The sequence below is a fragment of the Microplitis mediator genome, chromosome 1 (assembly GCF_029852145.1).
Source record: "Microplitis mediator isolate UGA2020A chromosome 1, iyMicMedi2.1, whole genome shotgun sequence".
Taxonomy (NCBI): Eukaryota; Metazoa; Arthropoda; class Insecta; order Hymenoptera; family Braconidae; genus Microplitis; species Microplitis mediator.
The window spans coordinates 27,813,813-27,837,237 of NC_079969.1; the positions used below are offsets into that span (position 1 = coordinate 27,813,813).

Consider the following 23,425-nt stretch of genomic DNA (forward strand, 5'->3'; position numbering starts at 1 on the left):
TTTATTCATAATTTACTCATCGTCACCAGACACGAGACATTTTGCATCACTGCTAAAAAAAAATTCATAAATAATAATTTGAATTTTTAAGGACCAAGACACATAATGAAAAAAACCGACACGTGTTACTACATGAGCATAACAAAAGAAGAAAACTCGGCATTTGTGGTGGCAAATCATCAGACGGGAACCGGCGCCACCGAACCCTCCCACGTAGTAGTCGAGACTAAGACTGATGGATCAGCTGCGGGTGCAAATGCTTCCAGTGCGACAGCTGGTGCTGGTGCTGGTACTGCTGGAGGCGGGACTGGAGGGACTTTGAGCACCGGAAGTACGCCGGGATTTGGGACCACAATGACGTCAATAGTCACACCGACGACGACGCTGTCGGGAACGGTTGCGGCTTCTGGAGGGAACGGTACAATAGGCATCGGTGTCACTCAACACCTGAGATATACGAATGGTTTTAAAGTACCGTGTGATGCGACACGTGCTGTTGTTAACAATGAGAATGGCGAGTCGGTGTCTCCGGGCAAACCGCGTACTCACGTACCCCCGCCCGGGGCACCGCCGCCACCTCAAGTTATCTTGCAGGTTCCTAGCACGCCCACACCTCGACATCACAACCTACTCGCATCCGATTTTCACCGTGAGTGTCGCATGCGCCTGGCTTTTTTTTTATTTTTGCTATTTATTTTATTTTATTTTTTTTTCCTTTTGTTGGTGAGTTTTTTTTTTTTACGATAAAAGCATCAAATTTAATTACCATCGTTATTTTTTTAAAGGCCATAAAAATATTGATATTTTTGATAAAAAAAATTATTTGTTATAAATCACTGAAGGTCAAAAAAATGTATTTTTTATTTTAGATTTAGTTTTTTGAAAAATTATTTACTTTTTTTGAATTTGAAATATTTCACTGTAAAAAATTTCGGTGTAAAAATGGACCCGAACTTTACTGTGACATAACGGTGTAAAATTGTCTCGGTGTAATATAGTTTTTTTACACCATTCCGTGTTACTCGTAATTTTGATTAATGAGCAACAAATGATCATTGAATATTTTTAATTACATTAATTTTATTCAGACATTAATTAGTATTTTGAACATTTAAATATTTTAATGACTAATTTTCTTAACGCAAAATTATAAGTTTACACGTTTGTCGGTGTAAAAATTTTAAATTCACACCGGCTAAATTTAACACCGAATTTGGTGTAATTTTTACACCGAGACATTTACACCACCGGGTCCAAAAAATTTTTTAGTGTTCTCTGTCGGACCATTGATGCTTCTATACTACTTTTTATTTTTTAAAAATTTAAATTATTTTAATTTTAAAATAAAAGCACAACATTCTTTTACTTTTAATTTCTGTTAATTTAAATTCTTGTCCGTACAGTTGTCTGTTAACCGCACAACTAAATTCCTGTTCGTGCTCCCAGAATTTCAAATCATCTCTAAATTCAAAATTCAAAATTCAAAACTTACTGGAGTCGAAATTCTTCAATTAAATTATTTAGACATTTGTAAAAATTTTGAAAAACGAATCAAAATTTTAATTAATTAATTCAAAATTAAACTTCAGTAAGTCGTCAAAAAAATTGATAATTAGCGAAAAAAAATCCACTAATTAAATGAACTACTGTGCTTTTATTAATTAATTTTTTTATTAATTATTATTATTATTTAATTTAAAAAAAAAATCAATAAATCCTTATTTTTATATTTTTAATTAAAATTTACGAAATAATATTTTTTTGTTATTTTGCTTATGGCATTCGCAATATCGCGCTTGTAACCAGGTTTATTACCGAATGCATATAAAAACTTTATTCCATCGTGAACAAAAAAAAACAAAAAAAAAAATACTCGTAGGTACAGATCAGCTTGTTTAGTAAAATATGATTGATTTAGACTTCGATACTCAGTTACAACAAAAAAAAAAAATAATGAATTGATGCTACTGGTGATAAAAAATTTAAATTCCGCATGCGGCTTATAGATAAAATTTAAAAAAAATTACATGAGCTTATTTATTGGCTTGTTAATTGTTGACGCTTAAATTTAATTGGATACTGCTTTTGATGTTCTAATTATCTCTGGTAAAAGTCTTTGAATAACTTTAATTGCTTACCCTGTTCCTCATTACGATGGCCGATTGCTGTTGATAAATAAAAGATTTTTTAGATAATTAATTAGATTTAGATTTTAATTTAAATTTAAATTTAAATACTTTTCCCGCTTCGAAATAAATACATTATTTTGACTTTTTAAATTAATCTAAGGTCTTAAATTATTTATTCTCAGTATTATTGTCATTATTATTATTAATTAATTAATGATTAATAATAATTGTAATGATAATTAATGGATTAATAAAAATTAATACTAAATAAATATTAATAATTGTAGCGACATACTTGGATCCATCAAATCTATCTGATTCACGGCCATGTTTGCGCGAAAGTGGATCAACTCCACAAACTCCAATCACAGGAAATCATCTTGATGTCCCACGTGCTATGGATCCCAATCCTCATCTACTGAGCCCTGAAATTCTAATGCAAAGAAGAGGTTAATTTTTTTTTTTTAATATTCACTTGACTCAATGAAAAATTTTTAAAATAATTTTTGCGTACTGAATATCTCGGGACTGTCAGAAAAACCTGCCGGGATTAGACACTGGGTATTTAGGTTCAATAATTTTATTTCAAATATTTTGTCACTTTATACGACAGATTATTTTTTAAAAATATTTTTTCAAGCTTAGGTCCATAAATATAAAGTTATTGAACTTGTAAATAAACAATAACATGACTTAAAATTACGATAGTTAAAAAAATAAGTATTTTTAAGGTGTGTTGTTATTATTTTCCTGGGTAATAAAAGCCGTATATTATTTTATTCCCGCAGTAGATATTTAAAGATTATAGAAATTGAAGCGCCCCGCGCTTTAAATAACCAGAATAACTTTCGAAGGAGTGAATTTAGCAAAAAATGTTAAGAGACCTTTTTTGTAGAACATTAAATTTCCTTTAAGAATATGTATCTTGACGGAAAAAAAATTCAATATTTCTAGTAGTTACAAAAATCCAAAATAGAAACAGAGAATTTAAAAAACAAATCAATGATGTTTAAGGCACGGTTACAAGGAAACGGCTCGTTTTACGTCAATTTACTAAGAGACATTTTTTGTAGGGAATTCAATTTCCTTTAAAATTATACATTGCTCAAATTTTTCAGATAAATGATTTACGAGTTTTGGGTAAAAAATGAAATTCCTTACAAAAAACTAATAGTCGTCACGATACACTTCTTAATATCAATATTAAGGGCTCAAACTTGCACAATAATTTTTTTTTGTCATCTCAAATAATATTTTCACAGTATCAAAAAAAAAAAAAGAAATAGTCGATTTTTTTGGCCCAGTCTATTATTTATATATGGAAACAAATAAGAATACATATATAATTCATCATTATATGGCACGATATATGTACCATGTATTTAACTATAAATTTTTATATATTTTTCGATATATAGAACCATATAAGTCTTCCCATATATGTAAGAATAAATAAAATCTATTCTTTTCTGTCTTCCTCTCTCTGTTATAAGATTCAAACATTGTATTCAGAATATATAATATTAAATATCAATAACCAAACAATGACATTTTGATGAAAAGATGACACTTATTCAGGAAAAATTATGTACATACAAACAAATTTTTTTTAAACTTCAAAGAGAGAATTAATTTCAGATTTTTTAAATTGAAAAGTCATTTATTCCTCATAGTAGAACAATAAAGATCTACTTTGTCAACGACGTTAAACTTGATAATTTAATATTTTAAGACAATTTTTTTTTTTTCAATAATAATTATGAAATATTTAAGAAAAATTAAGAAAAAAGGGTTAAATTCATTACATGTTGAACTTTAAACTCGAATAACTTTTAAAGGAGTAGACTTAGAGAAAAAACATAAGAGACAATTTATTTAGAGCGTTCAATTTCCTTCAAAAATATGTATCTCTCACCCCGACATGTTAATTCCAAATTGAGTTGTAAAATTCCAACGTTAAAAAATTTTTTTTTCAATGTTATTTAAACGTAAAATAGAAATTTACGATGAGCGATCTTTCAAAATTGATATTAGGAGCTCCCATTTTCACAGGCTTCTTGTTTCATGACTAGGAAGATATTTCTCTGCGGATTTTGAAAAAAAAAAAAAATAGTCGATTTTTTTGAACCGGTCTAATATATACCTACGTGTGTTAGCTTACAAATTTACATATATAATTATCAATATATGTAATACATATATGTGCTAACTTATAAGTTTACATATATGATTATAAATATATATAATACATGTATTAACTTATAAACTTACGTATATAATTAATTATATTAAAACTTACTATATTATATATAAGAAAATATATATCGTTTTTGGCCAATTATATGGATTATATATTTTTCCATGTATATTTATCATATATATGGTATTTCATGTAGGAAATGAAATTTATTATTCTAAAATTTGAGGTCCAAGCTCTTGCCCAATCGTGCAACCCATCGCGTTCACTTGGAACGAATCTACCAAAAACTTAACTGTCTACTTGGTAAACTTTACTGGCAGTCCGAGCGGTAGAATTCCGCTGGAATAATTTAAGTTCTCCAGCTATTCGGTGTTAAAAAATTTATTAAAATTTTCAATAATTTAGGGAGCAGACGTCCGAGTATTTTACCAGTCCCGGATATGCTGACTGGTTCAACACTTCACCTTCCGGGTCAAGAGTCACTTGACCACGAGGCCGACGAGTCTGAAGACGAGATGGACGACGACGTGCCGTGGAGATCGCCCAGCGAAAAAATAGCGTAAGTACTTGAGCTCTATTCCTCACCGAAATAAAACATTCTCTGGAATTACTATAATAAATAAATAAAAATACTTTTATCTTGTCACATGCACTCGATATAGCATATAAATTTTATATTCCTATATTTTTTATTATATATTATATATACATATAAATAGCACTAGTAATATCACATGCAACCGCTGAGTTTTATTTAAATGCACTCTAGAGGAAATATAATTTTTAATATTTTTCATTTTATTTTTAGATTAATTTTTACAATAAAATATTTATTGCTTTAGTCTGTACAGTATCAAGTAAGAAAAAAAGTTTAATTTTATTTTTTTTAAATATTAAAAGTCGCGATAAAAAAAAAATTATTATTTCTTGTAAACTCGATCGTAAAAATAATCTCAATGTTCAGTTGTTACGAGATCTCTTTTGCTTTATTACGTCATAAAAAAATGAAATAAATCCACGTGGGATAGTTCGGGCTAAAATGTTTTTATAAAAAAAAAATCAATTAATTTTTAAAATTATAATATTTTTTTATTTCTATAAATCGTAGACTTTTTATGATCCTGAAGTTAGCAGACAATTCAAAATTTTTTGATTTTTTTTTGAACAATTAAATTTGAATAAAAAAGAAATAAAAATATCCACATGTAGAAAATTTAAAAAACTACAGGTGCAATTTTTTTAAATATTTTTTTTTTGTCTTCTATCGTCTAAAAAAAAATCCAAAAATTATTAAACGTCTGCTAACTTCAGTATCATTCAAAAAAAGGATTTTTTGAATGATCCTGAAGGTAGCAGACATTTAAAAATTTTTGAATTTTTGTTTCTCAACAAATCAATTGCAATAAAATAAAATAAAAATATGCACATGTAGAAAATTTAAAAAACTACAGGTGCAATTTTTTCAAATATTTTTTTTCTTCTGGTTCATCGTCTAAAAAAAAGTCAAAAAATTATTGGACGTCTGCTAACTTCAGTATCATAGTTAGCAGACAATCAGCAATTTTCGGATTTTTTTTTTCAACAAATTAAGTACAAAAAAACAAAAAATAAAAAAATGCACATGCAGAAAATTTAAAAAACTACAGGTGCAATTTTTTCAAAAATTTTTTTTTCACAATTTATTGTAAAAAAAAAAATCAAAAAATTATTAGACGTCGGCTGACTTTAGATCATGACTTTTTTTTGAATAAATAAAATAATTTATCGCCTGAAATTGATATTGTGTAGAAAAAATTTTTAAATTACCAAGGAAAAAAAAAGTTCAATCGATAGTCAATGTTTGTTCTGTTGTGTTAATCGATATATATATATATACATAGATATATATATAAAAAATATACTAACGTGGTATCATTGCACTGGCATACGATGGTTTCCTGCCTGACACCCTATACCCTCACTGTGGATGTACGTGTTTGATGTCTTCCCTCGTAACAATTTTGTGCACACTTCGCATTGCTGCACTTCACGCCTCGACACAACCCCCGGTCCACAGCTTCAAGGGGTGAGTTTATGCACCGAGGTGCCAAAAAACAAAATAAAAAACAGCCATACAAATTTAACGAACACTTCGCTCATTAAAATATCATTTTCTTCACAAATTCGATTATCAAATTTTACCGAATATCATTACCGCTTGTGTTAATTAACAATTAATTAGGCTGTCAAGTGAATTTAATAATTCGGAATTTATAAAATGTAACGAATTATTAATTGGATGGGTAATTGACAGAAAAATCTGTTGATAAATTTTACCGATGGTATTAATATTAAATCACTTATAAATATTGTTATTAAATCGCATGTGTGCTGCTCATTTCATACATGAAAATTATGTGAATTCAATATATATATTATTTGTACGCATATATATATAATGAAGCATCGTGTTTAATATATATAGAGTACAAAATTGTGCATGCTAAATAAATTTATTGTGTATCGTGCATTCAACAAGCTTGCAATCAAATTAACAGTCTTCGGCATACGCTTTATGGTAATATAATTATCACAGTAACAATCATTTCATTGATCATTAATATGCTGAAATTTTTAATAATCTTTTGATAAGATAGTTAGAATTTCCAAAAAATTAGCGGAGAGACTGGAGTAAATTCGGAGGGAATAAGAAGCAGATGACTGTTTATTTATTTAATTTCCCCGGGTGAAATTCATTCCTAAAAAAGGTTCATTTTTAATAGGGACGGGCGATATTGAAAAAAAATATCGATATCTTAACATCGATAGTTTTAGTTTTTTACTATCGAGTATCGATAAATTTTGTCCAAAAAATATCAATAGAAAACATCGATACTTTAGAAAAAAAACATCGATAGTTGAAATATTGACAGATATCGCCCATTCCTAATTAACAAAAAATATCGATATCGTAACATCGATAGTTTTAGTTTTCTATTATTGAGTATCGGTATATCGTCTCCAAAAAATATCGATAGAAAACATCGATACTTTAGAAAAAAAAACATCGATAGTTGAAATATCGATAGATATCGCCCATCCCTAATTTTTAATATTAAGACTCCGAATCGGAGTGCTCTCTAAACATGAATTAGTGAAGATAAGTGAATATTCACTGATTCAAAGTGCATATCGAACCACTAATTCCAAAAAGTGCTTCGATTGGCACTCAGAGTTAGTGAATATTCACTTATTTCACTAATTCATGTTTAGAGAGTGAATGGGGATGCAAATAATCTAGATTACTTCGAAATCACTCCGCTCAAAAAACAAACTCCGTATGCGGAGTAATTTTTTTTCAACTCCGGAACTCCAAGTGAATTCGGATTGAATTAAAATCCGTATTCACTTCGAATTCACTCAATTTTTTACAGTACAGTTTCGATTCAATTAATTATATATTTTATTTTAAATAGGGCAAGGGAGGGGTAAAATGGGCCCCTTAAGAAAAAAGGACATCAGTAGTTCTCAGTTGCTTTACTTCTTTCTAGTCCCTTACCATGTTTTTGGTCCCAAAATGCTGCGTCTGTTGAAAATTAAAAATCTTGAAATTTGGGGCAGTATGGGCCCTTCAAAAAAAAGTTTCATTTTTTTTACCCCTTGTACGTTTTCTAGTCTTCTGCCATGTATTCAAAAATAGAAAATTAAAATTTCGGGCAGAATGGGCCCTTTAAGAAATCTACTAAAATTCGGTTATTATTTTATTTCATCTTAATAGTATATTATACATCAAGGGAGGAAAGTAAAAGATTCCAAACCTAGTGTATAACCGAGTCTACCCGAGCCGAAGGCAAGGCTGGCAAACACTCAAATTGGGATTTCCCTGAGATTTTCTGGATACTTTAATAAAATAGATTAAAAATTTTGGCAAGAAATCATAAAAAAGTCAGTTTTGATAAAAAAATTTATTTTTCCAAAAATACAAAACAACATTTAGTTAAAAGTTAAAAAATAATAACATCATTAATGGCATCATCAATTTCACTAGAAGTTACTGGTAAATAAATGAAGACAATCAACAAACCAAGTGAACCGATGATAGTAAAAATTGTAAAAGCACTATAAGGACTATTGCCAAAATTCAAAAGTTCAAAAAGACATTGGTTTACGATGGCAATAAGATACAGCCCAGAAATACATAATCCAATGATAATACTCCGCGCGCGATTTGAAAAATCTCCCGCTCCTTCCATCATTAACGGCAGAACAGGCGTAATGCCCAGCGAATAAGAACAGCAGTACAAAAATATAATAATGAATGGAAATACTCTAGTATTGGCTGTAAATATTTTATTATCAAATTTATTGAAAACTGTGTCGATCGCAAACATAAAGCAGCTGAAACTCAGCCCGCTTATTGATATTATAATCACACGTTTCCTGCCTATTTTATTAGCCAAATATATGAAAAGCGCTATCGAAATAATGTCCAAAAACGCGAGTAACATGTTACCAAAATATGGGAAAATGTTTTCAATAAAATTTGTCGTGAATTGTTCTAACGCGTAACTGCCGATTAGTTGAGTTAAAAACAGTATGAACATTATCCATATTATCCACTGGCGGGATTTTATGTCCACGAATGCTGATGGTAGATACTTGTCATCGTAAATCGATGATTGAAGTGACAATTGGGATTTTGATTTGAAAAAACCCGCCATTACTTTAAATTCCTCGTCAACTTGCAAATATTTTTCGACGCCTCTCAATTTTTTTAGTGCGATTTTGGCCTCCAATGTCTGAAAATTTTTTGATCAGTAACACAAAATATCAAAATTATTAATTAACCATTCATAATAATTTGAAAAAACAAAAATTTAAAAATTAATTTTTAGACCCGTGAGTTAAAAAAGTCTAGTAATTATGAAATGCAACTGCGTTCAAAAATTTATTTAAAAAATTACATCACGAGCGATATATTGTTCGGAAAAAAGCGCGAATTAAATGTTCAAAAAAAAAAAAATGAAATAAATGAGAAAGGATGCGATGTACAAAACGAATAAAAAGAAGAGACTAAAAACCTCCGAGCGATCCTGCATCTGATAATGCAGTCTGTCAAAATTTTCAATAGTTTTTCCGCGTTATAAAAAATTACTTATATATATAGATATATATAATTTTACCTTTCCATGTTGATAAAGTAAAAACGGGGATTCGATCATAAGAAGACTGGCAGAAAAAATAAATCCAGATGTAAACAGACATATTATTAATGGAGCTAATCTGTTATGTATGTACACGGATAAGGAGGTGCCAAAAAAAATTCCCGAGTATGCAAAAAATGCAACTAATGTGCCGACTGTACTCCGCGTATTTGGCGGGGTTATTTCGGTAACGTAAATAGCTGTCGTCACTGCGAATGTTCCTGCTGACAGCCCACCGATAGCAGTGCCAAGCAAATAAAACTGAAATAATTCAAAAATTTAAATTAAATCCCATAGGTAATTTGACTTTCACAATATTTTTTTTATGGTGGACTCAAATCGTGTTAGTGTTCATCCGAACGTCTATTTCAACATAATTTTTATGAAACATCGAATAGTTCATTCCTATTGGAAAAATATTTATCACATTTTTTTGATCATTATAGATTTCTATATAGCATTCAATCATTTTTTTTTAGCAGTTCCAGTGGACCAAAATCAATTTATTACAGGTCATTTTGTTCGTACGAGTGTCTAGTTTAACATAAAAATTTTATCACTTGTCAAATACCTCATGTTCATATAGAAAATGAAATAAATATCAGCAGTAAAATCAATATTTTGAATTTCAATGACATTATATGAAAATTTAACAATAGATCCACTGGACTGAATTTAATTATCCTAAGTAATTTCCTCTGTCCAATTGTCTACTTAAATATGAAAATCATCAACAATGAACCGTAAAAATTAATTAGTTTCCATTAAAAATTCCAATAAAAAATGATTCGCAATAAAGATGTATAATAAACTCGTTTTCCGTCAAACAATACCAAGTATAATAAATATATCTTAATCTATATTAATATATAAAAAAATGTTAACTTACCAAATTGTCATCAGTAAATATAAAAATAAACCAAGACATTAAATTAAAATAAGCTGAAGTAACGAAATTAGATTTACGCCCACAAGTATCAACAAAAAAAACCGGCAATAATGCGCCTAAACAAGACCCAATTTTTAATGCCAATCGCGTTGTCCATTTAATTTTTTCGGCCTTGACACAGCAAGTGCTATTCGAGTATTCGATATCGATATAAAATGATGAAGAAATTTCGGGCCAGCCTATCGTCAGTCCAATACACGTGGCACCTAAACAAACTACAAAAAAAAAATAAATAGTACATTGTGTGACAAGGGATGAAACAAAACGATTTCAGACTAGAGTGAAGTTGGCTGACATCACCCGCAGTCTGAAAGGTTCCGTACATTTGACCCGCGGACAAAATAACCGCGAATGACAAAATTACCTACTGTTTGAATTTTTTCACAAAGAGTAACTTCGTATTAAAATAAATTGAACATACTGATTTCTAAATTAAATCAAATATATTTTCTTATAAATTACATTTATTTCTTTTTAGTATATGTAATTGCCATCGTAATAGTCTTATATTATTTATTATAATTGAAGTATACCAAGAAATTTTCAAATATTTCTATTTATATTCGTATTGTCCCTCAGTAATTATAAAGGGAAGTCTACGGTTTCTGTGGAGCCACCTAATGATCGCGAATTCTTGTAGAACTCGACGAAATAAGACTTTTTTTCAAATAGCTGTAACTTTTTCAAAAATACACTAATTCAGACGTTTTTTTTTTCAAAATTTTCGTCTTCAAATGCACTTTCCGGAAAAAAATACAAAAAAATTAAAGATATTAAAATCTATGAAATATTTCACTTTTTTGAAAAAATCGCATTTCTCTCAAAAACTAACCGAGATATCGAAAAATTTCATTCTTTAAGAAAGTCTTATTTCGTCGAGTTCTACAAGAACTCACGGCCATTTCGCCGCTGCGCCACGGAAACCGTAGAATCCCCATTATAAATTAAAGCTGCTTAAAATTTTTTACCTCATCGATAACAGGAAAATATATCGATGAAATGTTATACGCGGGAATTTTAATACAGTACACTCTGGTTATAAGTAATGTTTCTGTCTATACTTTTACTTACAGGAAGAAATGAAATTGACGTGAGAGTGAGTCGAGCGTCCGATGTCACTTACACTGTTAAAAATAATTTGAAAAGTACAATACAAAAGGAATTAAATTTTCATAACTAGATATTTGAATTGTATTTTTAATGAAAAAAGCTTTAAATTTAATATACGTAATTTAATAATCAAGCTGGTATTCAAAATTAAGAAAAAAAATATGAATTTTAATAAACGTACTTAAAATTTATACTTGATTTTTAAATTTCAAAGCAAGTATTGAAAATTTTAAAACATTTATTAAATTTTAAAAATTCTATTTGAAATTTCACAATACTTATTTGAAAATTTAACAAAAAGTATTTGAAAATCTGCATATATGAGACATATATTTATGTATATGTTTCATATATGTGACATATTCCAGATTTGCCCGGATATATCCGGATATTTATTTTTTTCGTATGGGGTGCTAATTTGGAAATTCAAAAATATGTATTTTAAATTCTATATGAAATTAGTAATGAAATTTCAAGCACAAATGTATGTGTTTATTGCGTTATATACAATCTTTTAAAACTCAAACAATTTTTTTTACAGTCTACTGTACTACAGTTATTTAGTCGTAGGTAATTTTGTCATTCGGTTATTTTATCCTTCGGTTATTTTGTCGCGGTTATTTTGTCCGCGGGCGACTAGTCGCAGCACCGTCTGAAATCGTGTTTTATCGTGAAAAAATAATTACTTTAATAAAAATTAATGTACTTACTCGTAGCAATACTCAAATGAAATTTACTTTTACACAAATCAACAAATAATTTAATAAATTTACAAAAAAAAAAATCATTTTTCCTAAACGAAAAGCTTGAAAAATAACTCATGTATTTTTTTACAGTACTATTGTGTCACTGCTATACTAATTATCATATTTATTTTTTTTTATATTTTATTTTTTTCACAAAAAGGTGAATTATCGCAAACTTAATCGCGTATTTTACCTGTTTACGATTCGGAGTAATGTTATGACGGTCGTTTATTATCAGTCATTTAATTGCTGGCTATTCAAGTTTTTTTTCTTTTTTTTAATAAATATGTATACTGTAACTATGCAATTATTAATAATTAATGTTATAATTGCATGCTTAATTGCTTTATAAATAAATTTCGGCAATTAATCACTTCTTTGTCTAAATTTCCTGTAAATAATTTCACTGAAAATAACAAAAAAATTTTATTTATAATCACGACTGATTTGGAGGAAATTTTGCAGGATCGTCAAAGGATTTCCTCCCGTGTCGCCATTCATTGGAGTGTCTCCGACATTATGTTACTTACTGAAGGAAAAAAAACCACTTTGTTGTCTTCAATTAGCTCAGGTAAATTAAACAAATTCGAGTATTTAGTAATTTATTTATTTTATTTTTTTTTTGTAATTTACAAAAAGTAATTAGTAGAAAAGTTTATAAAAGAATTGAGTAAAGAGTTGTCAGTTTTTGTTGTGAATAATTTGAATGGCTTTGATAAATATTAGATATGAAAGAGCAATTAAACATTAAGAGCAGAGGAAAAAAATTAATTACGACGTTTGTTGGACAGGTTTGCGAGCATTGTTCGTATAGAAATGCGAGAGAATACAATTGGCAGAATAAAACAATAATTCTAGCAGCAGATTACGCCAGCAATGGGATATATAATTTTATCATTCCCTTAAGAGCTCATTTCAGGTAAGTGATACTAAAGAAAAATCGTTTATTGTTAAATTTAAATTTTCATCGTACATTTTATACATTTATACATTTTATATATATATATATATACATATAAGGGAAAATGGAAATAATAAAAGAAAAATTCACTTTTTTTCTGATTGCGCTAAATTTGAAACTTTCTTTCTCTTTGAAATATATGAAAAATTTTTAATTTTCATTATAATGAATTTTGGAAAAATGCTACTGGTTCAAAAATTTTGGAAAATGGAAATATTGAACGAAAAATTCCCTTCAGTTTTCCTGATTACGCTAAATTTGAAATTTTCCATCTGTTTGAAATATATGAAAAATTTTTAATTTTCATTCAAATAAATTTTGGAAAAATGCTACTAGTTAAAAAATTTTGAAAAATGGAAATATTGAACGAAAAATTTCCTTTTTTCCTGATTACGCTAAATTTGAAATTTTCCTTCTGTTTGAAATATATGAATAATTTTTAATTTTCATTATAATGAATTTTGGAAAAATGCTACTAGTTCAAAAATTTTGGGAAAATGGAAATATTGAACGAAAAATTCACTTTAGTTTTCCTGATTGCGCTAAATTTAAAATTTTCTTTCTGTTTGAAATATATGAAAAATTTCCAATTTTCATTAAAATAAATTTTGGAAAAAAGCTACGGTTCAAAAATTTTAATTCAAAGTTAGTTTTTGTGATTTTTAACAAAATTTAATAAATATGATCTTATGTATTATTTGAGTAAAGTCTTGTACTCGAAATTTTGGAAAAATGGAAAAATTCACATCAGTTTTCCTGATTACGCTAAATTTAAAATTTTATTTCTATTTAAAATATATGAAAAATTTAAAATTTTTATTCAAATAAATTTTAGAAAAATGCTACTGGTTCAAAAATTTTGGAAAACTATATGAGAAAATTTTAAATTTTCATTAAAATAAATTTTGGAAAACTGCTACCGGTTGAAAAATTTTTATTCACAATTAATTTTTGTGATTTTTAACAAAATTTAATAAAAATGATCTTTTGTATTATTTGAGTAAAATTTCGAATTCAAAATTTTAGAAAAATCAAAATATTGAAAGAAAAATTTACTTTAATTTTCCAGATTGCGCTATTGAACTTTTCCTTCCATTCAAAATATATCAAAAATTTTCAATTTTCATTAGAATAAATTTTGAAAAAATGCTTCTGGTTCAAAAACTTTAATTCAAAATTAATTTTTGTAATTAGAATTTGCGAGTAAAATCTTGAATTCAAAAATTTATTAAAATGATTTCTACTAATGACAAATCGTCTAAAAAAAATACATTAAAAATAATAAATCACAATTTACAATTTAAAAAAAAAACAATTTCTAAGCATCCCACTCAGTATATATATTAATATTTATATCATAGTGTACCAACAAAAAATATCAATTTTTCTTTTAAAAACCACTTTAAAAATATTTAATAAAAAATTTTCCCAGCATATACGCTCTCGAAATCAATTTTACGACAGCGCTCAGTTCGTATTTTTCCCGCCGACTTTTTTATTTACATCTAAAATAAATGTACAACAGAAATCGCGCGTAACATATTTATAAAGAAAATTAAATTTTCTATGAAAAAGGTTCAAAGCTACAATCCAGTTATTTCGTCAGCAAAAGTTACAGGCCATCGAAATTTAACTATCGAATTTTCTTTTTCATTTTTATTAACCCACTTAAAAGTAAAAGCTCCGACAAATTTTATAACAAAATTTCGTGCATTCAAAAATATCTTCCATTAGCTTTTAATTTTTTAAGTGACATAAAAAAATTTATACAGATATATAAATCGTAGACGTCGTTAATAGAATCGTAGATACTAAAATATATGTTGACTGACACCCGTATAATATATCTGTGTACTATTAGATCGAAAACTTCATTGAACCCGATCATCCTTTTGCTGGAGAGGAGACCGGAAATTGCTTTTCTTGACGCCATCTCCTATTTTCCTCTTGTCTATTGGATGCTTGGATCGATCGACTGTTTAGACGACTTGCTGCGTGCTGGTATCACACTTGCCGAAAATGTTGTCGTCGTCAACAAAGAGCTCAGCAACTCTGCGGAAGAAGACACGCTCGCCGACTGCAATACTATCGTCGCAGTGCAGACCATGTTCAAGTAAAATTACATAAAAAATCCCATGATACTGAAGTTAGCAGACGTCTAATAATTTTTGAATTTTTTTTTAGACGATAAAAAATTTTTTAAAAAATATTTGAAAAAATTGCACCTGTAGTTTTTTAAATTTTCTACATGTGCATATTTTGATATTATTTTTTTGCAGTTGATTTATTGCAAAACGAAAATTCAAAAATTTTTAAATGTCTGCTAACTTCAGGATCATAAAAATCCCTCTTATTATAAAATTTCTACAATAAAAATTTAAAACTCCCGCGAAAAATGAAAAAAAAAAAAATGTTTTTACTGCACACAGATTTTTTCCAAGCATAAAGAGCATCACAGAGCTGTCTCAGTCAAGTAATATGAGATTCATGCAATTCCGAGCGCATGACAAGTACGCACTTCACCTCAGCAAAATGGAAAAGGTACTCCTCAGTGCTACTTCCGGTGACAACTACCCCGCTGAGCCTCCGATGGGCTCCCCGGTAACACGATAACACTCACTCTGACCTCTAACTACTGATTAATGATTGATGTGATTTATGAATGTGATGTATAGATTATTATTTATGATTGACTGCTCTGACTAAATGATAAATATAATAATTGATCAATTGGCTAACTGTCACACTGTAAAAAGTCGGGAGTCAATTCAATGTACGGATTTTATTTAAATCTGAATTCACTCGGAATTTTGGAGTAAAAAAAAATTATCGCGTATACGGAGTAAATCGAAAGTTTGTCTTTACAGCGGGTGCCCGGGTCAAAAATAAAACTTGATTTAGACTTGATTTACCAAGTCGAAATTTGGAGCCGTTTTTCACAAGACAAACTCGACTTTTTTTTACGAAGATGTGAAATTCATTGAGTTTTCGCCTTGATTTAGACTTAACTGACTTACTTAGTCACGATTTAAGACGAAAAATTTGAAATCACGTCGAAATTGACTTGATTCAGACTCATTCGACTTAAATTATAAAGCGAAAAAGTCAAAACTAAGGTGAAATAATTTTGATATATTAAGGCGATAATGATTATCGTGCTCGAAGTAAAGACGAATAAGTTCAAACTAAAATCAAAAATACTATCAAGTTGAAATAAGTTGAAACTAAGATGAAAAAGTTCAAAAAGTTGAAAAAAATTTAATTCAAGTCGAAAAAGTCGAGATCTTATCGAAAAATCGTCGGCAAATCGATAACCACAAAAGAAAATAAGGTAAAGCGAGCCTGAATCAAGTTTTATTTTTGACCCGGGTGATTTAAGAAGGATCTGGGTTTTCGTTAAATCCGCAGTGGGGAGTTTCGGAAAATAATAGTTATAAAAAAAATTACTAGTACATAGAGAGCTTATGTCTGATATTTTGACATTTATATGGAGTACGGAAATAATTGAGAGCTCCCTTTCCATATATTCACGCGAAATGATTTTTAAAAATTATAGCAGCTGATAATAAAACTTTCACAGTTACAAACTGTCATATGACTTACGTCGACTATCCCACGAGATATCATTTCGTATTGTACTGAAATATAAAAAATTCTTATAAAAACTATGTCCCTAGCTATTCAATAATTTAATATTTTCACTATGGATCATATACACTGGTCTCAAAAATTAAGAAATATAAAAAAAATTCCAAATTTTGAAGTGATTTTCGATATGAAAAATGGTCGTAGAGTAAAAATAAAAAAATTAAATTGTAGCCTCAAGTTTCTACAAGTTGAAGACGAGCAAAAATTTGAAAAATTTTTTTGCCTCGGTTTTTTTAGTATTACTCCGGAACCGTCCATGATAAAAAATTCGAAGTCCAGATCTGAAAACTAGAAACTCGAGGCTACAATTTGCTTTTTTTATTTTTACTCTACGACCATTTTTCATATTGAAAATCATTCAAAAATGGAATTTTTTCATATCCCTTAATTTTTGTGACCAGTGTATAAAAAGTTCCTATTAAATATAAATTTATTTACCTATTAAAACTCCAGATCGGAGTAATGCGGATTTAAATAAAATCCGCGTGCCGAAATCACTCCGCCCAAAAAAAATCCCTATTCGATTTTCTAAACTCCGGAACTCCGAATGAAGTGAAATAAAATCCGTATTCACTCCCGATTTTTTCCAGTGTAATACCGCTGATTTAAAAATAAAAATATCTCTGCTATCTATTACTATTCACTTATTCTATTTTATTTAATATATATTTTGTGCAAGTACTAAACAGAGTGGTTTGATTGTCTGATTATTGACTGATGTAAGCACTTTGCATCATTAGATTCCATCGTCACTGTGCTTTAACCCTTGACGTCTGTTACAAAGAGCTGTCAGTAGCTATACTACTACTCCTACTACTACTACTACTACTACTACTACTACAACTACTACTATTGATGCAACTATTGCCACTGTTAGTCACTGTTCTCTAGTGACGTTTAATTAAATTGCAGTGTAATGTGCAAGATCATAGTGTAAAAGCTCTTGTTTCATGACCTCAGAGGGTTTCTATCCCTTAGTGTTTGCTGATTGATTATTTATTTATTATAATTTAATACTTAGCATGGATTAGCTACTGATTTATCTTTATATTTTTTCTTATATTATTTTAATTAATTAATTAATTATGTAGTAAAATACAATAGATTTTTTAAATCATTAATTACCTGATTACACTAAATATTAATTATAATTTTTTTCATTATGCTGACAATGCTGCGAATATTTTGCATCCCTCTGGGTTCAGATATTTTTCAGTATCTCCGAATTAATCAATAGGTCAATTTATAAATATAATCAATTTTATTATTTAAATAATTTTGCGGATCGCGGTAATAAAAATTTAATTTGTTTCCATTTTGATCACCGCAGGCTTTAATCGATCGTAATTTTTAATTGATTAGATTTTCAAACTAAAAAAAAATTTTAAATAATTTTTACTGAAAAAAAAAAATTTATAATTTATAGATCGAAAAATAAAAAGTTTATTTACGATTTAAATTTCAAAACTCCCGGGTAATTTAAATTTAAAAAAATGAATTAGTAATTAGTGTAATCATGTTTAATTAAATATAAATAAACAAAGGTCTCGATAGTCATATATATAAAGTAGAAATATATATGACGGAGAGATCCAAAGAATAAACTAATATATACCGACAACAAGACGATTTATGTGAAATATCAGAGAGAAAAGGAGCGCGGATCGCACATATCGTACATGTTCCGTCTGCCATTTGCCGCTGGAAGTGTCTTCAGTGCATCAATGCTGGACACTCTATTGTACCAGGCTTTTGTTAAGGATTACGTGATAACATTTGTAAGACTGCTCCTTGGCGTTGATCAAGCACCCGGTTCTGGATTTCTGACCTCGGTATATTTTATATAAAATATTAAATAAAAAAATCCATTAATCATCGATCATCTTCACGGAAAGATTGGAACCCGACTGGTTACTGTTCTGCACCCGACTCAGTACGGGGTAATGTGCGTTTTCATCCCCCGACAAAATATCTTTCGACATAATTTTCACAATTTTCCTGAAAAACTACACTGTAAAAAATCACCGGGGTAAGTCCAAACGGTGTAGGTGTTAAAATCGGCGGTGTTAAATTTCAACACCGAAGCGGTGTGAAAATAACGTCGCCACCGGAGTAAATATTCTGTACCGGTGTTAAAAAAAATTCTCCGGTGTTAAAATAAAGCCGCCGCCGGTGTAGATATTCATTACCGGTGTTAAAGTATTTTACTTTGTGAATATTTTTTCCTACTCGATCACTATACTTGTTAATAAATGATATTCTTTAATTATTTTCATAAAGAACTGACATTTTTTGTGTTTTATAATCTTTAAAGTTAATACTCCAAGCGGACGCAGTTTATCCTGCCTTTACACCGGTATTACTCTGCTTTTACACCGGTTACCCCGATTTAACACCGGTATTTTTAACACCGGTGTATTACTCCTCCTACACCGGTGTAATTTAATTTTTACACCGGGCGGAGTTAAAACGAGTCCATTTTTAACACCGCTCTTTTTACAGTGTAGCACTCTAAATAGGTAGTTATTATTTATTTAAAAATTCCCACAATTTTTCTGAAAAACAAGCACCAAAATTAGTTGTGAATAGTACATATAGAAATTAAAATTTTTTTTGGGGACATAATATCTGCGACAAAATATCTTTCGATATAATTTTCACAATTTTCCTGAAAAACTAGCACTCTAAATAGGCAGTTACTATTTATTCATAAATTATCACAATTTCCCTGAAAAACAAGCACCCAAATTAGTTGTGAACAGTACAAATAAAACATTTAAATAAAAAAGAGAAATTTTTCCGATAAGATATTTTGTCGGGGATATCATGTCCGGAGATGTTTTGTCAGGGGATATTTTGTCGAGGATATTTTGTCGGGGGATGAAAACGCGCGGAATCTCAGTACGGTGCTGGAAAAAAATGCTCGATTGTGGTGCAGCATCAAACTGATTACTGTGCGGAACCTGACTGAGTGATATGCGCACACGACTGTCAGGTTCCACATAGTCATCAGTGTGGTGCTGCACCACAATCGAAAATTTTTTTCCAGCACCGTACTGAGTCGGGTGCAGAACAGTAATCAGTCGGGTTCCAATCTTTCCATGTTCGCCACTAACAGTATTCTTGTTCTCGGGACTGAAGATGCAAATAACCAAAGACGACATGTGGATAAGAACCTACGGGCGCCTTTACCAGAAGCTCTGCTCGACGACCTACGAAATTCCTATTGGAATCTACAGGACCCAGGACACTAGTCTCGCGGACACATCCAACGTAAGTATTTTGTTTAATTAACTAATTAGTGCAATAAAACACTGGTCGTTTTACTTGATAGATTTTTTTATATATTTTTTTTTATGTGTTAGTATCAGTATCATGTTATCTGATTAATTATAAGTTAATTAAATGGCTATTATAAGTTTACGAGAACGTTGAAAAATAATTTTGAGTGATGGCTGAGTAGCGCATGATTGTGCTCTACTGCGCTCGCTCGCTCCTATCTATCTCTTTCTGTCAATCTATAATCGTATATACTTTTATTTTTTATTTTGTTATCAGCTCAGTAATTTTTATTTTGCTTTTATTTAAGATAATTACATACACTGTAAAAAGACGGTGTTAAAAATCGACTTAATTTAACTCCGCGAGATTTTTAAATTACCCAATTTTACGGCCATCATTTCAATCACCAATAATTTAATTAATTAATAAAAACACTTTTTAACTTTCGTGATCGAGTAAGTAAAATATTTTAACACCGGGAAATTTTTTTAACACCACTAAAGAATATTTACACACTGAAAAAAATAATTGGGAGCAGCTACCAACTGGCAATTGGTAGCCACTACCGATTAATTTTTGGTAACAGCTACCGATTATTTCGGTAGCCGTTACTGATTGAAATCGGTACCAGCTACCGAAAAAAAATCAGTAGCTGCTACCGAAAATTAGGTTACTGGTACCGAAATAATCGGTAGCTGCTACTGATTAATTTTTGGTAACAGCTACCGAAAAAAAATCAGTAGCTGTTACCGAAAATTAGGTAACTGGTACCGAAATAATCGGTAGCTGCTACTGATTAATTTTGGGTAACAGCTACCGATTATTTCGGTAGCTGTTACTGATTGAAATCGGTACCAGCTACCGAAAAAAAATCAGTAGCTACTACCGAAAATTAGGTTACTGGTACCGAAATAATCGGTAGCTGCTACTGATTAATTTTTGGTAACAGCTACCGATTATTTCGGTAGCTGTTACTGATTGAAATCGATACCAGCTACCGAAAAAAAATCAGTAGCTGCTACCGAAAATTAGGTTACTGGTACCGAAATAATCGGTAGCTGCTACTGATTAATTTTGGGTAACAGCTACCGATTATTTCGGTAGCTGTTACTGATTGAAATCGGTACCAGCTACCGAAAAAAAATCAGTAGCTACTACCGAAAATTAGGTTACTGGTACCGAAATAATCGGTAGCTGCTACTGATTAATTTTTGGTAACAGCTACCGATTATTTCGGTAGCTGTTACTGATTGAAATTGATACCAGCTACCGAAAAAAAATCAGTAGCTGCTACCGAAAATTAGGTTACTGGTACCGAAATAATCGGTAGCTGCTACTGATAAATTTTTGGTAACAGCTACCGATTATTTCGGTAGCCGTTACTGATTGAAATCGGTACCAGCTACCGAAAAAAATCGGTAGCTGTTACCAAAAATTAGGTAACTGGTACCGAAATAATCAGTAGCGGCTACCGAAAAATTATCGGTAGTGGCTACCGATTACCAATAGGTAGCTGCTACCGATTATTTTTTTCAGTGCACCAGCGCGGTGTTATTTTAACACCGCGTTCGGTTAGAAATTTATTTTTATTTATTATTTCAAATTTTTCGTGTCAAAATTCGATCTCCATTAAAGTAAAAAAAAAAAAAAAATATCAACACAAGTTTATAATCTGCAGAGGCGCGATGATGTAATATCGTCGAACATATGTATGAGAATTCATTATTCATACGTAGAACAGATTTCTGCATCGTGATAGTGATTTAGGTGAAATAGCCAAGCCCTCATAAATCGTATGCTATCCCAGTACCTGTAGTATGAGTCCACCCGCATCGTGACAGAAAATCTACTTGTACAATTTATCAAATCGATTCACCCGTACCTATTTAACCCTACACTTTTTTCCCTCCATCATTATTTTTTTACATTTTAAATTCAACTTTCATCCCTCTTTTATATTCAAATCCGAACCCTATCATACATCCACTCGCCCACACGCGTCTGCACAAAACACAAATACTAAAATTACAATTCATTATTTTTCACATGAATACAAGATGTATTGGGCGATAATTAGTACAGTGTCTAGATAATTAGTGACATAGATATAGACAAGCAACAAAGAGCTTTGAGATAAATATATAGATATATATATGTACAAAAGAGGTTTAAAAGAAATCAGAATAAGGAGAGAATAGTTGACATGTTGACAAGATATCCTTGAGAGAAATACCCAAGATGCACATATTTCACAAAGCGAGCTGCGAGACAACACAAAAACGTTTGCTGATGACAACCAGCTTTTATAGTAAGGGTAGAATTCTTGCTTGTCCTTTTAACAGGGTGATTCAGATGCTGAGAGCGACACGGGATTTATGAAAACCTACAGGATGAAACGATCTGCCGCGGCTTCATGTCTTTCTAACTGCACTAGTCGTGATAAGGGTACATCCGCTGTGAGTAATGCATCCATTGTTTTGTCAATATTTATTTTGTTATTACTATATATTTATTTATATATTATTATCACGCTTTCATCAATGTACTGACTGATTTTATTTATTTGTTATTTATAAAATTACACGGGGCAAAATTAGTCACCACACTGAAAAAAATAATCGGTAGCAGCTACCAATTATTTTTCGGGAGCCGCTACCGATTATTTCGTTACCAGCTACCGAAATAATCAGTAGCTGCTACCGATTAATTTTCGATAATAACTACCGATTATTTCGGTAGCCGCTACCAATTATTTCGTTACCAGTTACCGAAATAATCAGTAGCTGCTACCGATTAATTTTTGGTAACAGCTACTGATTATTTCGGTAGCCGCTACCAATTATTTCGTTACTAGTTACCGAAATAATCGGTAGCTGCTACCGTTTAATTTTCGGTAACAGCTACCGACAATTTCGGTAGCAGTTACCGATTTTTCTTCGCTAGCTGCTACAGATTTCAATCGGTAGCGGCTCCCGGAATAATCGGTAGCTGTTACCGAAAATTAAACGATAGCAGCTACCGATTATTTTGGTAACAGCTACCGATTATTTCGGTAGCAGCTACCAATTATTTCGTTACCAGTTACCGAAATAATCGGTAGCTGCTACCGTTTAATGTTCGGTAACAGCTACCGATTGAAATCTGTAGCAGCTACCGAAGAAGAATCAGTAACTGCTACCGAAAATATCGGTAGCTGTTACTGAAAATTGATCGGTAG

The 23,425-nt window shown here is 30.2% G+C and overlaps 2 protein-coding genes across 13 annotated transcripts in view; one reads left to right on the forward strand and one right to left on the reverse strand.

Moving 5' to 3' along the window:
• LOC130678315 (potassium channel subfamily T member 2) overlaps positions 1-23,425 on the forward strand; it is a 148,359-nt gene that overhangs the window by 120,054 nt on the left and 4,880 nt on the right. For 5 of the 12 annotated variants that reach the window (XM_057485490.1, XM_057485481.1, XM_057485482.1 and 2 more), the window contains 10 exons: positions 92-649; positions 2,417-2,578; positions 4,735-4,888; positions 12,783-12,888; positions 13,109-13,236; positions 15,140-15,391; positions 15,708-15,879; positions 18,552-18,758; positions 20,068-20,199; positions 22,551-22,664. In XM_057485490.1, coding sequence (XP_057341473.1) covers positions 92-649; positions 2,417-2,578; positions 4,735-4,888; positions 12,783-12,888; positions 13,109-13,236; positions 15,140-15,391; positions 15,708-15,879; positions 18,552-18,758; positions 20,068-20,199; positions 22,551-22,664 — 1,985 coding nt within the window. The remainder of the gene's footprint in view (positions 1-91; positions 650-2,416; positions 2,579-4,734; positions 4,889-12,782; positions 12,889-13,108; positions 13,237-15,139; positions 15,392-15,707; positions 15,880-18,551; positions 18,759-20,067; positions 20,200-22,550; positions 22,665-23,425) is intronic. The other 7 variants (XM_057485492.1, XM_057485485.1, XM_057485484.1 and 4 more) reach the window with 6 other exon arrangements.
• On the reverse strand, positions 8,255-12,439 carry LOC130678317 (uncharacterized). Its single transcript, XM_057485493.1, has 4 exons — positions 12,282-12,439; positions 10,402-10,676; positions 9,492-9,773; positions 8,255-9,107 (listed from the first exon to the last, which is right to left on the reverse strand). The coding sequence occupies exons 1-4, from the start codon at positions 12,391-12,393 to the stop codon at positions 8,313-8,315; spliced, it is 1,464 nt and encodes a 487-aa protein (XP_057341476.1). The 5' UTR covers positions 12,394-12,439; the 3' UTR covers positions 8,255-8,312.